The 15,361-nt window shown below is 45.5% G+C and overlaps 1 protein-coding gene across 1 annotated transcript in view; it reads left to right on the top strand.

Moving 5' to 3' along the window:
* The window catches only part of LOC306933488 (ERC protein 2-like), a gene marked incomplete at its 3' end in the record, with an annotated part of 259,097 nt that overhangs the window by 10,909 nt on the left and 232,827 nt on the right, over nt 1-15,361 (top strand). The window contains exons 4-7 of the mRNA XM_079515739.1: nt 6,166-6,586; nt 7,033-7,235; nt 9,135-9,309; nt 11,323-11,438. Of these exons, the coding sequence (XP_079371865.1) occupies nt 6,166-6,586; nt 7,033-7,235; nt 9,135-9,309; nt 11,323-11,438 (915 nt within the window). The remainder of the gene's footprint in view (nt 1-6,165; nt 6,587-7,032; nt 7,236-9,134; nt 9,310-11,322; nt 11,439-15,361) is intronic.

Below are 15,361 nucleotides of genomic sequence, written 5' to 3'. Positions count from 1 at the left end.
CCTCATGCAGATCGTTTCCTCGTGCAGTTAGGCTACTTTCGCCGTTTGATAACTACTGCTTTACTTCACCTCTGAATGTTGTTTCCCCCCTCGGCGTGTTGCCCTACACAGTGTGTACTGAGCGTATGCCTGGCGACGGTACTGAATGTTGAGATTGTTGTGAAGTGGGACTGAGAGGCCATGGTGTCAACAGCACTCGTTCACCGGCAGGTCTGTCCTTAATTCACCCTGCCAGTCCCATCTGATGGATGAATGTGTTGGTCCTTCCTCGACAACTATTCAGCCAATTAGGGCGCACGCACACACGCACGCACACGCGCACGCACGCAAGCAGGGAGAGCACTAGACGTTTCTTTTCCGCTCTCCTGTACTCATCGCCAGTACACTTTTTAAGTCTTACACTAGTTCTTTGTTTCGTTCAGCTTTTTGTTTCATCTGATACAACTGACCATAATCTTTTCCCACCCAACCTTTACAGGTCATCGTCTTTATTCCTTGTTTCCATGTCTTGCTCCCCCTCTCTCTCTCTCTCTCTCTCTCTCTCTCTCTCTCTCTCTGTCTCTCCTCTCCTCCCTCTCATTTAAAGACAGCCAGAGGGTAGCTTGTTATGACAGCGGACCACACAGGCATTAGCATAAGGAATGTCACCTTTTCCTTCAGCAGCAAATATGACCAGCATTTCTCCCCCCGCCATCTGTTTGCTTGATGAGAGCGAGTTCATATGCTCGTGACGTGCGCACACATTTGCATGGGCACGTTCTGGCTCTTTGCTGTGTGTGTGTGTGTGCGTGCGCGTGCGTGCGCATGCACTGAAGGTGGTCCACCCACTCTTAACTTGATATTCAGTGCTAGCTTGTTGCATTGATTATGAACGTTCACAACTCCAGTCCCCCTCCCTCCTCCCTCCTCCTCCTACATGTCAACTCTGTGCCCTTGGCACTGCCGCCTCGTTAGTCACGAACAGCGGAGGCAGACTGGCATCCCGCAGTGTCTTCAAATAGACCATATGTATAAAGACAATAGTTAAGTTTTAACCACTCGAACCACCGACGCGTTGTGACGGTGCCGTGTCATTAGTCCCACGGCTCATTGTTCCGAGTCCACGTTGGTCCGACTCTCTCATTACTGACCCTATTCTTATTCGCACGTGAAGTAGGGCATTCACTTCTAGTCATTTTTACTAGTTGACTAGTTGCCTAGTTTACTAGTCGACTAGTAAACTTGTCTAACTACCTATTATGTAATTTTTTTTTTGAAATAAATATTTGTACATTGAAAAACTGTGTACATGGTGACTATAACTATAATCTACCTGATCTTGAGGCCTACAAAATCTTATCAACTAGTCAACTAGTACCGACAAGGTCGACTAGTGGATTTACTAGTCGACTAGTTGCTTAATGCCCTAACGTGAAGCCACGTAGTCGGACCAATGGGATGTCGGAGTTAATGGGCAGTCCCCGGTCCTGTTGGGGGGGGGGATGACCAAATCGCCTACATATCAATTTTGGGTGTTCTTGGGTGGGTAGGGTTTGAGAACCACTGTACTGTATTACTGTATGGGCCCCCCCGATATTCGTTTGGTTTATTGTTTTGTCTGCATTTTTCTTTCTTTGTGTCCTTCCACGATTCCTTCTCCTGCTCAGATCAGCGTCGGTACACAGTTCTGTTCCGTCTCCATGGTTTCCGCCTCGCCGTGCGTGCGTGCGTCTCCTCCACATCTCATTTAGCCTGCTGTTAAGCTACTAAACACACACCTGGAAGGAGAATGTTGTTTCCAGCACCTTATGTGCATGCATTTCAGTGTTGATTTTGACAGAAATGTTTGATTTACTTTTCATTCAGTTTTAGTCATCTGAAATGCTTTAGTCGACTAAATCTGAAAAAGGAAAGAACTCCCGGACATTGGGCTGTATTTTGCGTGTCTTAAGTACCAGGTCTTATTACTTAACTTTAGACCTGGAGGCGTGATCAATGCAATTTGACTATTCTGAGTGGCCAAAGAGCATTGACCACGCCTCCAGGTCTTAAGTTAAAGGACAACTTTAGTTTTTTTCAACCAAGGTTCATGTTTTAGGTTGTTATTAGAGAAAGTAAAAGATGAGTGTTAATTTTTCTTCATTTGCTGCTTTCTTTCGTTTTAGGGATTTTAGCGGTTTTTGACAGGGGGGCGGGGGCATTCGAGCATGGGGCTAAATATGTATTTTTTTACAACATTTTAGAGCGATTTATTTTTTTATTATTTACTCTAGTCCTACTAAACCCCAAGAAATTACATCTGGCCACAAAAGATCAGGAGATCTACTGAATGTGTCAAACTGCATATTGAGCCTATAACACGTGGCTTCCCCCCAGTAGGCTACCTTCACATTCAGTAGATCCTGTGATTTTCTGTGGCCAGATGTAATTTCCTGGGGTATATTAGGACTATAGTAAATAATAAAAAAATAAATCGCCATAATATTTTGTAAAGAAATACATATTTAGCCCCATGCTCGAATGCCCCCGCCCCCCTGTCAAAAGCCGCTAAAATCCCTAAAACGAAAGAAAGCAGCAAATGAAGAAAAATCTTATACTTATACTAAAGTTGTCCTTTAAGTAATAAGACCTGGAACTTAAGACACGCAAAATACAGCCCACTGTCTTCAAATGCAGTGAAATAGTTTAAGGGAACGGGACCTTCATCAGGCTATCTTCATATCTGACCAAATTTGACTGAGGGACTGCCATTGGATTTTTTTGAATTTTCGTTTTTTCTGTGATCTCTAACATTACACCTAGCTACATGTTTAAGCATTTATTTCATATTTACATGTCGATTTCAGCTCTGACACTTATTTCAGACATGCTCTTGTGTCTGAGAATTAACTAATTTTGGAAAAAAATAAAGTTTTTCTGGAAGCTGGAATTTCTGGTCACATATAGATTGTGTGTGTGTGTGTGCGTGTGCGTGCGTGTGCGTGCGTGCGTGCGTGTGTGCGCGTGCGTGCGCTAATCTCCGGCACAGTTAAGTGGATTGGTGGGAATTTGGTCTAATAGGCAGTTGAATGTGAAAGGGTGATGCTGGAATGAGGAGTGGAGGACGTGCAAGATGGTGGTTGTGGTGAAGGGCTACTGTCCAGTGTGTGTGGGGTGGGCTTCTCGCCTACTTCGTAGGCCATTCCCAGGTGTTGAACAATGATGGATGGGTAGGCTTCTTCAATGGCTGTTGACCAGAGAGACCCCCCGAGTGGCGTATAACAGCCGTTTTATAGCAGCTTCTGGCAGACCACCTTCTGACTGGTGGTGGACGAGCTGGCCGGGACTGATGGAGTTGACAGTGACCTGTTGGGACGATGAGCCCAGTGGGTGGGAACTCGTCTATGTCCAGTACATTAAATGCCTTGCTAGGGGATAGCGGTGGGCTGGGGGCTTTTGGCGGTGAACGGGAGGAGGACCTGCTATGTTAATTTCTGGACATCGTTATCCAGGGGCCTTGAGCTCAGCCCAGCCGCGTTCAGTTCTCCCACCTTAGTGGTGGGGAGGCCGGGACACCTTAGTGGTGGGGAGGCCGGGACACCTTAGTGGTGGGGAGGCCGGGACACCTTAGTGGTGGGGACTCTGCTCGGGTGCATGGCAGGGACAGTTACATCCAGCTCCCGCATCCTGGATGGGAGGCGGGAGGCGGTCGGTCCCCGGGCCCCACCTTGGTGTTGCCGAGATGGCATTGTCCGTCGCTTCGGAGAAGGGGGCTGGGGCAACACAATCATGGCAAAAGGAGTACAGGGAGCCGAGGACCCCCTGTACTCAATCATCTTGTATCTGATCTCCAACTCGGACACTCTCTTCTTCAGATGGAGACAGCCGTCGCAGCCAGGTGATAAGGTGAGTGTTGTCATGGTGGTGGTGGTTGCTGGGCCAGTGAAAGTGGACATTGACAGGAAAAGATGAAACGGGCTAGGAGTAGTGTGGCCGTGGTGGTGTCTCAGGACAGTACATACTGGTGAGGGCACCACAGCAGAGAGTAGGTCTTGGCAACAGAACCAGTGCAGGAACACAGAGGTCTAGCTTAGAAGGAGACTTACCAACAAGGCAGAGACTGGGCCTGTGAGTTGGATTGGCGTAGTTCAGGTAGAGATGGTGATGAGCTATAGTGTATGACTGTGTAGTTAGCCTCCTGGCTAACTGTCAAAAGTGGCTAGCAGTAGGCTGGCGCTGGCTACTGGAGCCCTAAGAGTGGGATTTCAGAGCGCTAGAACAATGATCAGTGCATCCAATGGTTAAAAACGCACCGGGTAAAAATAAACTACTAAAACTACCCATGTGTAAAAGGTGGTATGAAAACATGATGAAATAATTCAAATAAGCCAAATTTGAATGGAGACACAGAGTCTCCTTTGTGAAAACGCCGCTCGGGACGCCGTGGCGTGTTTCCTCCTCCGCGTCATCAGTGCCCATACCCGAGGCGGGGTTGGCAAAAGGGCCTTTCTGTGAGGAGTTTGCATGTTCTCCCCGTGTCCCCTAGGGTAGGTACCCTCACAAAAAACATGCAGTAATACTGGTCTCTAAACTGCCTCCCCCTGGCCAGCCGGGGCGCCTGATGGAGGGGAAAGGAACTGGTTGGAATAACGTGTTCCTTCCACGCGCTACGTCCAACCAGGGAAACTCCCCCCTGTCAAGGAGCAACTTGGACACTCAGGCATGAAGGAAGCATGAGTTCAAGTCCGTTGCTCTCCCCATGTCCCCCATATATGGGGACTAGGTTGGCGGAGGGTGTGTAGAGCCCAGGATCACATTAGATAATTGACACAGGGGTGAAAAATGGGTTACAAAATCGTGGGATATAAAAAAGAAAGTAGCAGATCTACAAGCTAGAAGCGTGGCGCAAAGCGCTGTTTCGACCTTGTGGATCTGCTACTTTGGTAATTTATTTTTATTTTATTTTAATCCTGAAAAAGTAACCGGTGAGGGATTTTCAAACCAGTGGAAAATAGCGAGTGAGTCTTGTGTAATGTGAAATGTTACGTGCAGCACATGTCAACACATTTGGTTGAAAAGCAAAGAAAGATGTGTTGTGTTATGAAATCCACAGGAATTCTCATGAGGCAGAGTTTATTCGGTAGTGTTTGAGCTATTTGGCATCATGTTCTCCATAATGTGCATGGTTTTAATTTATTTCCGTGAGTTATGTGTCTGCATCACTGTGTATTCACAGTTCACCTCCCCTAGTAGTCACACTTTACATGATCTTTAAAACATGGTCTGTTTTTGTGAATGTGAAATGTCGCCCTCGTATGGACAGTGTGTGCAACTGCCAGCAATATAGCCAGACAGACCATTTTACAGCACAAACCACCCCATGGAGACTTGAATTCATGGATACATTTTTAGTTTTTGTCTCATTCCTAAGCCAATACGTTGATGACCAGCTCCCTATACTCCCTATGGAGACACAGAGTCTCCTCTGTTTCTACATAGGGAAGACACAAAGGCTATATTGCCATCAATATTGCCAGCAATATAGCCAACAGACCATTTTCTATTTCAGGAGCGTTTAATGTTGACTGAAAAATGAACAAGGTGAAAACCAAGGTGTGTCTTTCATAACCCATTAAAACCTGAGGCCGAATTGTCTTCTAAATCCTAACAGGTTTCTATGTCTCTGTCAGTGGTGCTCAAACCTTTTGTCAAGGACCCCCAGAATGATGATATGCATTTGATGGGTTAATATATCACGTGTTGTGTTATTTGTGTGTGAATGCCCGGCTCTGCATTTGTGTTGATTTTGACAGGAAATGTTGTCGAATTTTCTTTTTATTTTGTCGACAAAAATGGATTTTGACTGGCCTTCAAGGTGTCGTCATGGCTGATTCTACACTTGGTAGTTGGTTGCATGCTGAAAATAGATATACAAGCTCACAACATGTGAGTTTGTAGATCTGCAATTTTCAGAGCGCAACACCCGAGCACAACCAAACATATAAAATGACTTGTCTTTTAGTTCTACTGCATCTCTTCTCCACTAGTCCCACCCTAGCATTTTAGTCTAGTTTTTATTTGTTGACGAATATATTTAGTCTTAGTCATCATAGCTTAGTTTTTATTTAGTTCGTCGGTGAAAAAATGTAGGTCATTGCTTTAGTCGACAAAATTAACACTGCCGCGTGTTCCCCCCTCTCTCTATAGCACCTTCCATTGACGATGCAGGAACTGCAGGACGAGCTGAGGGCTCACAGGGAGATGAACAGTCACCTGCAGCAGCATCCACAGGAGAGCTCCGCTGGCTCCTACAACAGGGACCAACATGTGAACCAGCAGGACAACCACCACCACCACAGGGGAGACGGAGAGCCCCCCTCCAACAGCCCTGGACACAGCCCTGTCGGCCCTCATGGCCCCCCAGGCCCCACCAGCCATCATCATCATCATCATCACAGCCCCGGGCCCCCCACCACCACCACCACCACCAGACACGGCAGCCCCTGTGCTAGCCCGTCTAACACGTACAACCCCAGGCAGCAGCAGCACCAGCAGCACGCAGACGTCATCATCCACAGCCCCGGGTATGGTGGAGCCATCACGCAGAGACTCAGCCCGGGCAACCAAGGTCAGTGGTGAGAAAAGTACTCTCGTTTTTGAGAGGGCGTTGCCGCGCTAGCCCCTCCGATGCATGGATTTTGAAGATTACGTCATATGGCAGCCAAGTCTGTGGGAGTTGTTTTGGAGCACTCATGACGTAAAACGTTTGCCAGCCAAGTCTACGGACTTTGAGGATATTACGGTGTTTGTTTATCTACTGTATAAGCTCGCAACACGGCACACCGCAACACGTTTGTCCATGAGCTATCTTTGCAAATTATTTTACAGATTTGGTCTACGGTAGGTTGAAACTGAAATGTGTGAATATTATTTTATTGTAGACAAATACTCCGTATTACAATAAAAATCTAACACTAAGGCTTATAAAAACTAAAGTAAAACTGAACCTTTTTGAAAATGGTCAAAATAAAAATGAACAACTTAAAAGTTAAAACTCTAATAACCTTGTTGCAGGCAACAACACCCTCCACCCCGGGCCTAGCAGGAACAGTCCTGGCCAGCACCAGCAGCACCTCTACAGCCTGGGTCAGAGTTCAGGAGGAGGAGGAGGAGGCCCTGCCACTACCCCCGGCCTCCCACGGAGCCCCTGCCAGGTGCCCTGCCAGGCGCTCGGGTGCGACGGCTTCCCCTCCTCCTCCTCCTCACCCCCTCCGCAGGTAGGCCTGTCTCTATTGTTACAGAATCGCTCAATCAGTCCCTCCCCAACGCGTCCTAATGGGCACGTTAGATTTCTCCATATAAATCAGGGGTGGGCAACTTTGACGATGGCGAGGGCCAATATATTTCCACACTCTCTCCAGAGGGGCCACAGTGCATGTTACTGTCGTAGCAAAAATAGCCGATCTACAAGCTCAAAAAGTTTTGAGCTTGTAGATCGGCTATTTTTGCTATATTTGAATTGAAAACCTGAATAATTCTTTGTCATTTTTTAATTGGAATCCTGAAAAGTAACCTTTTTTTAATTAATTTCAAATGCATTTAGTTATAGTTATGTTAACTTTATGAACTGTATACATTGGACACAAAAAGACAAAGTAATTTAATACTAGTCATGAAGTAATTAAAGCGGGTTTGGAATTGTAACAGCTTAACGCATTAAGTGAAGGTGGGGCCGCATGTGGCCCCCGGGCCGCCAGTTGCCCACCCCTGATATAAATAATCGTAGCAAGAGCATCAAAATGTCTTCTAAATCTAGTCAACCAGGCCTGCAGTAGGCTATGCACTGGTCAAATGTGCATGATATTATTTAAATAAACTAGAAATAAGAGGAAATGACAGAGGGAGAAATCAACTTTTAAGACCATCCGACAGGAGTTTTCATGTTGCACGGTAAGACTATGTTCATTAGTATTATTGCCATCACCTGGGTGGGTCTGTCGTGTAACCTTCTCGACGTTAAGCTGTGTATATGTTCAACAACACAGCCATGCAAAATAACATTGACAGCTACGTATGAGGTGGCGAAAGCTTGACCTGCATAGCAACAGTTGCTAAACTATTTGGATTGGTATTGGACAATCGCTTTTTGGGTGGGATTTAGAGAAGGGCTATTTACATAGAGGGTATGCGCGTGACATCATCATCATACCCGGAAGTTATGCGGGAACGCCTACTGAGTGTAAAACACGACTTTCTGGCCTTGACAGCTCATACCTCCAAACAGAAAAATCCCATCTAATTGCATAAACAACGTTAAACTCACTTTGCCACTCGATTTGCCACTCACCTTAATATGCATGCGCATACCCTCTATTGTCCAAGATAATCACAATTGTTTTTGCATAAACGTCACAATTGTTTCCATTTTCCATGTTCAAGCATTTTCCAAAAATCACACCCGTGTGAAGTGAGGGGTGGTTTACCAACATCACATATGACATCAAATTAACACCACAAAATAGCAGTTCATAAGAATCGTGGTCCCTTATTGGCCGAGGTTTTCCTCTGACATGCATATGCCGATTTGCTCAGTGACAGACAAAACAAACATTAAACTCTGTTCAATGTTAATGGCATTTAATGTTTGTGTTGGAGACAAAACAAACATTAAGCTATGTCCATTGTCAATGGTGTTTTGACAAACATTAAACCTGTGTTTGAGGGGCTAGTGCCCATCAAACATAGCAGAAATAGCAGAATTCAGCTATTTGATTTTGTTTTAAAAGTATAAAAGTATACATCATCAGTCATTTATTTTTATACGCGGTGGCTCAGGGGTAGAGTGGCTGGATGGGAACCGCAAGGTTGCCAGTTCGAACCCGGGCTCCCCCAGAGTTAGTGTCGAAGTGTCCTTGAGCAAGAAACTGAACCCCTAATTGCTCCTGATGTGCTGGTTGGTGCCTTGCATGGTTTCCGCTGCCATCGGTGTATGAATGTGTGTGTGAATGGGTGATTACATTCACCCAATCTATGTAAAGCACCTTGGATAAAGGCGCTATATAAATGCACCATTTACCATTTGTCATATCTGACCTCTTTGATCTTTGATTACGAAGCCTAAAAGGTAGACGTATGTACACACTTGGTGCAGTGACAGCCTTCTCTGTCCACACCAGGACCCCTCTGAGGAGAGCTACATGCGGCTGCAGTCGGAGCACGAGCGCCAGGCCAAGGAGATGTACCTGCTGCGGAGGACCCTGGAGGAGATGGAGATGAGGATGGACACCCAGAAGCAGACGCTGGGGGTCCGGGACGAGAGCATCCAGAGGCTGCTGGAGATGCTGCAAGGAGGTAGGCATACTGTATATCAAAGTTACATGTCACCATTATTGTGGCAAAAACTATCGTGATTAACAATACTATCGCGATAGTCAAAACATGCTTAAGACTTTAAAGGCCACTTTTGTTAACCACTTGGAGCATATCTCTATTCTTGGAACTATGCCAAAAATAGACTATCTACAAGCTATCCATCTACTATCTATCTACTATCTACATTGCTATGCATCACGTTTTGAGCTTGTAGATCGTCTATTTTTTTGTTTGTCACGTGTCACCTTAGGCCAGGGGTATTCAACTAGATTTGTTTTCAAAATGATGAAGATTTATACATGTGTATATATATAACACATTTGTGCACAGTAATGAGCAGGATAATGTGTAATGGAGTATGGTGGGTGGTTTGGATAATGGATAAGTATGGGGTGTCGGTCAGAACACGGACACAGGACTTGAAATCACAGCGTATTTCAGTGGTAACACAGGGTCACACTGGGACATAACATTGGATGTGTGTGTGTGGTCTAAATACAAAAAATAATTATAACATCAATCACATTATAAATGACAGGAATAACATTCAATATGAATGTATATACAATCGGCATAAACATAAATCACAGTTTGGATCAAACAACTACCAACTGAAATCAAATGCACACAGGATTGGCTAATAATGCACACAGCAGTGGCTAATGGGGGCTAGGAATTAACATGGCTCACAAACATTCCTCCTAATACAACTAAAGTATGAATTCATCTGTCTGTAAACATTTAACTCGAAACATAAAGGAAACCTACATATGTGCATCTACGCACACACATTGGAAGGACTGTAGTAATCTTGGACAGAGGAAAGGGGGGAAAGTCCTGTTGGAGTGTAGCCTGGTTTCCAGCCCATAGACCCCGTCCCCTCGACGGAGGCTCAGAGTCTGACAATTCAGTATTTTAGCCGTGACGTGAGCGCCCCCTCCAGAGATACTTCCGGGTCCCACTTTTGTGTCCCCATAGAGTTATACTGTGTCCCTCCGTCGGACTAAATCTGAGACGAAAACCACCACGAAAGTCTAATTTTACCGCTTTCCAACAACTGAGAGTGACTGAGTGAGTGGGGAGATTGGAGACGGCTCTAATCAAGATACAGGTGTGGGGGATTTAGCAGGTGTATGGAATTCCCCTAATCAAGCCTAGGCTGGGGTTGCCATGGTGATCAATTGGCTCAGTACTTTTCCACTGCCAGATCCTTTTCTACAAAAGGTCTATATAGACCTTAGAATAGATTGCCTTGACATTAACGAACATCAACAAGCACCAGCTGGACACACACGCACACGCACGCACACACGCACACACACACATGCACACGCCGCAATGCTCTAGTCCAGGGGTTCTCAACGTTTTTTGGCTGGGGACCCCCGGAAATGCTTTGGCCATGTCTCGCGCCTCCGCCCCGCCCCCCTCCCCACCACCAATACAAACTGACTGCAAAAATAACCTTAATAATAGAGAAAATACATCATGAATGAATACTGAAACCAGATCTAATCATTAAGGAAAGTTTAGGCATGTACAGTATGTGTACTATGTAAACTCTTAATTTCCATTTTCCAGCCAATGAGTTGCAAAAAAAAAGAAAAAGAAAATAATTTGGGGACCCCCCCCCAAAATAATTTGGCGACCCACGGGTTGAGAACCCCTGCTCTAGTCTAAAGTGACTGGAGTCTGTCTCATTTCTCTATATGAATATGATTAAGGATTACTATCATCTCACACTTCATATCGCACACACCATACCTATAACTTTCATTAGCCCTTAGGGGGGTTATTCTTAGGGGGGTTATTCTTCTAGGGGCCACAAGGGGTGCCCTGCTGGCCGCATTTGGCCCGCAGGGCCAACAGTTTAATACCCCTGCCTTAGGCTATTGGCTTGGAATGGAAACACTTTTAAAATGAATTGTTAAAATTGTGTGGGAGGGAACCCTGCAATAACCGCTTATGGTCTCCATTGGTCTCCATTGCTACCAGGAGGTCAGGGCCAAGGAGGGCACGGTGTCCGGTCCGGCACTCAGAGGTCATCAGGGATCATCAGCATGGTGGCGCGGGAGGCCGAGGCCCAGCTGGAGAACATTCACGTCAGAGAGGTTTGTGCTTGTCTTTTTGTGATTTCACCCATTCTATTTCTTATAGCAGGGGTTTTCAACCCTTTTCACATCAAGGCCCATTATTTACTCGGCATTTGAGCCATGGACCACCATTTGATGAGATTTAGCCTCTCAGACCCAGGACTTATTGTGTGCTTGTTTATTTTGTTGTCGTTGAATACGATTTTATTGTCCACAATTCTGTGCTGTATTGATGTGGTACCATAGGAGAGATAACAGGCAAACGTTGATCAAAATAACAATTCTTCTACATTCAAGTAAGCAGATGTTTAAAAATAATTTAACTCTTGAGAGCGTGAAATTAAGCCGGTTTAATTTTAAATAAATTTAATTTATTGTGACAGATGTCTGTTTGGGTTCAGATAGTGTGCTCATAGGTAGGCGCTTACAGTTCCAGCTCGTTATGGTTTGAACCAATCGCAAAGATTGATTGAATAATTGAAAATATAATCGACTTTGAACATAATCGTTAGTTGCTGGCCTTACTGTCGCATGATGTGTTTTTATGATTATTACTTCATTCGGTGGCTTTTGCATTGTCCATCAGGAAGATGAATTAATAACATTTGTCAGGCATGCATTGTGTGCGTGCGTGCGTGCGTGCGTGCGTGCGTGCGTACGTGCGTGCGTGCGTGCGTGCTGTGCTTGTGATGTCCCCACAAGTGTAGTAGAATGTGAGAAATAGATGTTCTCCTGGCTATTTTTCGGCTTTAGGCTTGCCGTCAAAAATCACAACATTTTATTCAAAGTGGTTGATGTCCTCACAAGTATAGTAATTAAAGAGTGTGTGTGGGGCGCTGCGGGAGAGCATAAAGCAGCTCAGTGGGTCTTATCAATGGGCCAGATTAACAGGCGAAGATATCTAAGCCCCTGTTCAGCCCACACCTCTCTGTGTGTGTGTGTGTGTGTGTGTGTGTGTGTGTGTGTGTGTGTGTGTGTGTGTGTGTGTGTGTGTGTGTGTGTGTGTGTGTGTGTGTGTGTGTGTGTGTGTGTGTGTGTGTGTGTGTGTGTGTGTGTGTGTGTGTGTGTGTGTGTGTGTGTGCACCAGTTGTAGTTGTATTGAACCTACTGCTGTATAGAATAAGCTGTGCACTATCTATTATACAATTGAAAACATGTACGCAACCCAATACCCAAAGTCACCAGCTACTACGCCACTGACACGCTGGGTGCCGAAGCCGAAGCAGGAGCAACACACACTGCAACAACACACTAAGACGTCACAGACTTACCCTCCGCGTCGATCCACGGCTATCTCCTCATGTCGCGCCGCACGCCCACACTCAACACCACCCGCGTAAAAATTGTCATTGCACTGCCACTAAAGCCGGCTCCCGTCCAGACTCACACACAATATCAATATCAATAATAAACACAAACACGCCACAAGCACCGACACCCCCGCCTAATTTGTTGCCACGTCTATGAAAACAAGCACAGAAAAAATGCCATTCAACACGCTACTTACACACACTACCACTCGCTTACAATACGCGGACCTGGCAACACTACATTCCCTCTCCCATTTGCTCAAAGCCCACCACGTGACCCACACACACATACCCAGAGCCTTAGAAAAGACATGGCTCTGCACATAGAAGAAGAAGAATTACACACCGCACACACTGACTCTAACTTGGACAGTTCAAATCATGCAAACACGACAGCGTCGACACCTGGCGTGCTACAAGCGGGACGACCCGAGGCGCATATATGGATACGAACAACAACACGAACACCACACGCGCGCGCTGCAACAACAAACAGCTACGTACAGTGTGTGTGTGTGTGCGTGCGTGCGCGGGGGGGGCTTTTGGATCGCCGTGCGATGCAGCGCAAATTGCACTACACTACACAGGGCTCGACAGTGCGACTACGTACTCGCATTTGCGACTTAAAATATCACCGTGCAAGTTGTACAATTCACTTTGTAGCACTGGTGCGACTACAGAATCCGCTACAAGTTGCGCAGTTTACATCCAAAAGAATGTGTCACTCTCTCGGTTCTGCACCGCTGCTGGAGAAGTATAGCACTGTCGAAGGCAGCGCAACTAATCCCCCCCCCCCCCCCCCCCAGCGAGGGAGGAGAGAGAAGAGAGCGAGAGAGTGGCAGTGGCAGCCAGCAGCGATGTAAGATGAGCCTGTGCATTTCACGCTTTTCACCCTATATAACTTGAACGCATAGGCAATCAAGTCAAGACCATTAATTAATGACAGCTGTGTAGGGGTGCCGATTGCGTGATGCTTATATGTACAGGATTCTATAGGTCACCACTTTTGGTGTGACACACACACGGCTCCTGTCTCTGTTTACAATGCGTTGTCAAGATTTTGGAGAAGACTGATAGTTCATCCTTTAGTAATTAGGCTGTGGAAGTATTCACACTAGGCTACTTTTGGATTTATTGGGATTGGCAATTTGGGGAAAGGAGGAGGAGGAGGTGATCAAGCTCCACAAGACCACATTGGTGGCTGCATTGATTTTCCTTTTTTTTCCTCTCGAGGGTGCATGCAGGATGTGACCCCCTCCAGCAGGCTAGGGAGCCCCGCTCAGGTTAGCGGAAAATGACCGCGGGGTGCGGGTTGCCAGGTTTGTTTATAAGTAAAGTATTCAAAACCAAACAAATTAAATTACAAAACATATATATATAATAATATATTTGAATTTACGTCATATTTTGCGGAATTTTCACCTAATTTCTCTGTTCATTGTCAATGGCAAATATTGAGACGTGTGGGGACTAAAGCTGTATATAGGATAGGAGGGCCCTCAAACACATTATTTCATAACTTTTCATCGTGCTCCTAAAATAATTTGCGTGCTACTTGGAAAAATGCTAAGCGTCGAGCCCTGCTCACACACACTACAACACGCTTAAAACTCGCGGACCTGGCAACACTGCATCCTTTTTTCCCATTGGCTACTGTTGCTAATTTGTTGCCACGTCTATGAAAACAAGCACAGAAAAAATCTACACCTGGCGTGGAACAAACGGGACGAACCGAGGTGCATATATGGATAAGAACAACACCAACAACACTACACGCACACGCGCGCATGCGCTGCAACACAAAACAGCTGCATACAACGCGTGTCACTGTGGACTTCTGTATCTGTGGACTTCTGTATCGCAACGCGGGGCAACGCAACTCTGGGATGAGCGGGCCGAAGGCCCGCGAAATTCTAGTATTCTACATCAGGGGTGCCCACACATTTATGACGTGAGATCTACTTTCAAAATGACCAGCTCAACAAGATCTACCCACTGGAAAAATAAGTGTACCATTGCTGAAAATAGTTTAAATATATAATGTACCTGGGGGGGGGCTTTGGAATAGGGACAGGCAGTTTCTGCTGTCAAAATATGTCCCCCCTGTATTTAACTTAAACGCCCAATGCATTCTTTATGGCAATAGCACAAACTTTGGCATGCTACTAGTCCTACATACTTACACCTAGAAACCCCATTCAAACCTATTTAGGTTCATGTTTGCCTGAAAAGGAATCTTTGAAATGTTTCATAGTTTTAGAAATATAGTGCTTTAAAATTTGAGAAATTTATAATGGGGCTCAATGGCAGCTCTATGGCATGTCAAAAAAAAATCACCTAGAAACTCCATTCACACATTTTATAATTCAGCTTACTGTGGAGACAAATGCTGGAACTTTTTACTTTGAAATGATTTGTAGTTTCTGAGTTATTTAACTTAAACGCCCAATGCATTCTCAATGGCAATAGCACAAACTTTGGCATGCTACTAGTCCTACATCAGGGGTGCCCACACATTTATGATGTGAGATCTACTTTCAAAATGACCAGCTCAACAAGATCTACCCACTGAAAAGTGAGAAATGTATAATGGGGCTCAATGGCAGCTCTATTGCACGTCAAAAAATCACT

This window comes from Electrona antarctica, assembly GCF_951216825.1.
Source record: "Electrona antarctica genome assembly, chromosome: 2".
NCBI classification, from domain to species: Eukaryota; Metazoa; Chordata; class Actinopteri; order Myctophiformes; family Myctophidae; genus Electrona; species Electrona antarctica.
Note: the sequence above shows the minus strand (reverse complement) of the source record. Positions and strands in the feature narration are given on the sequence as shown.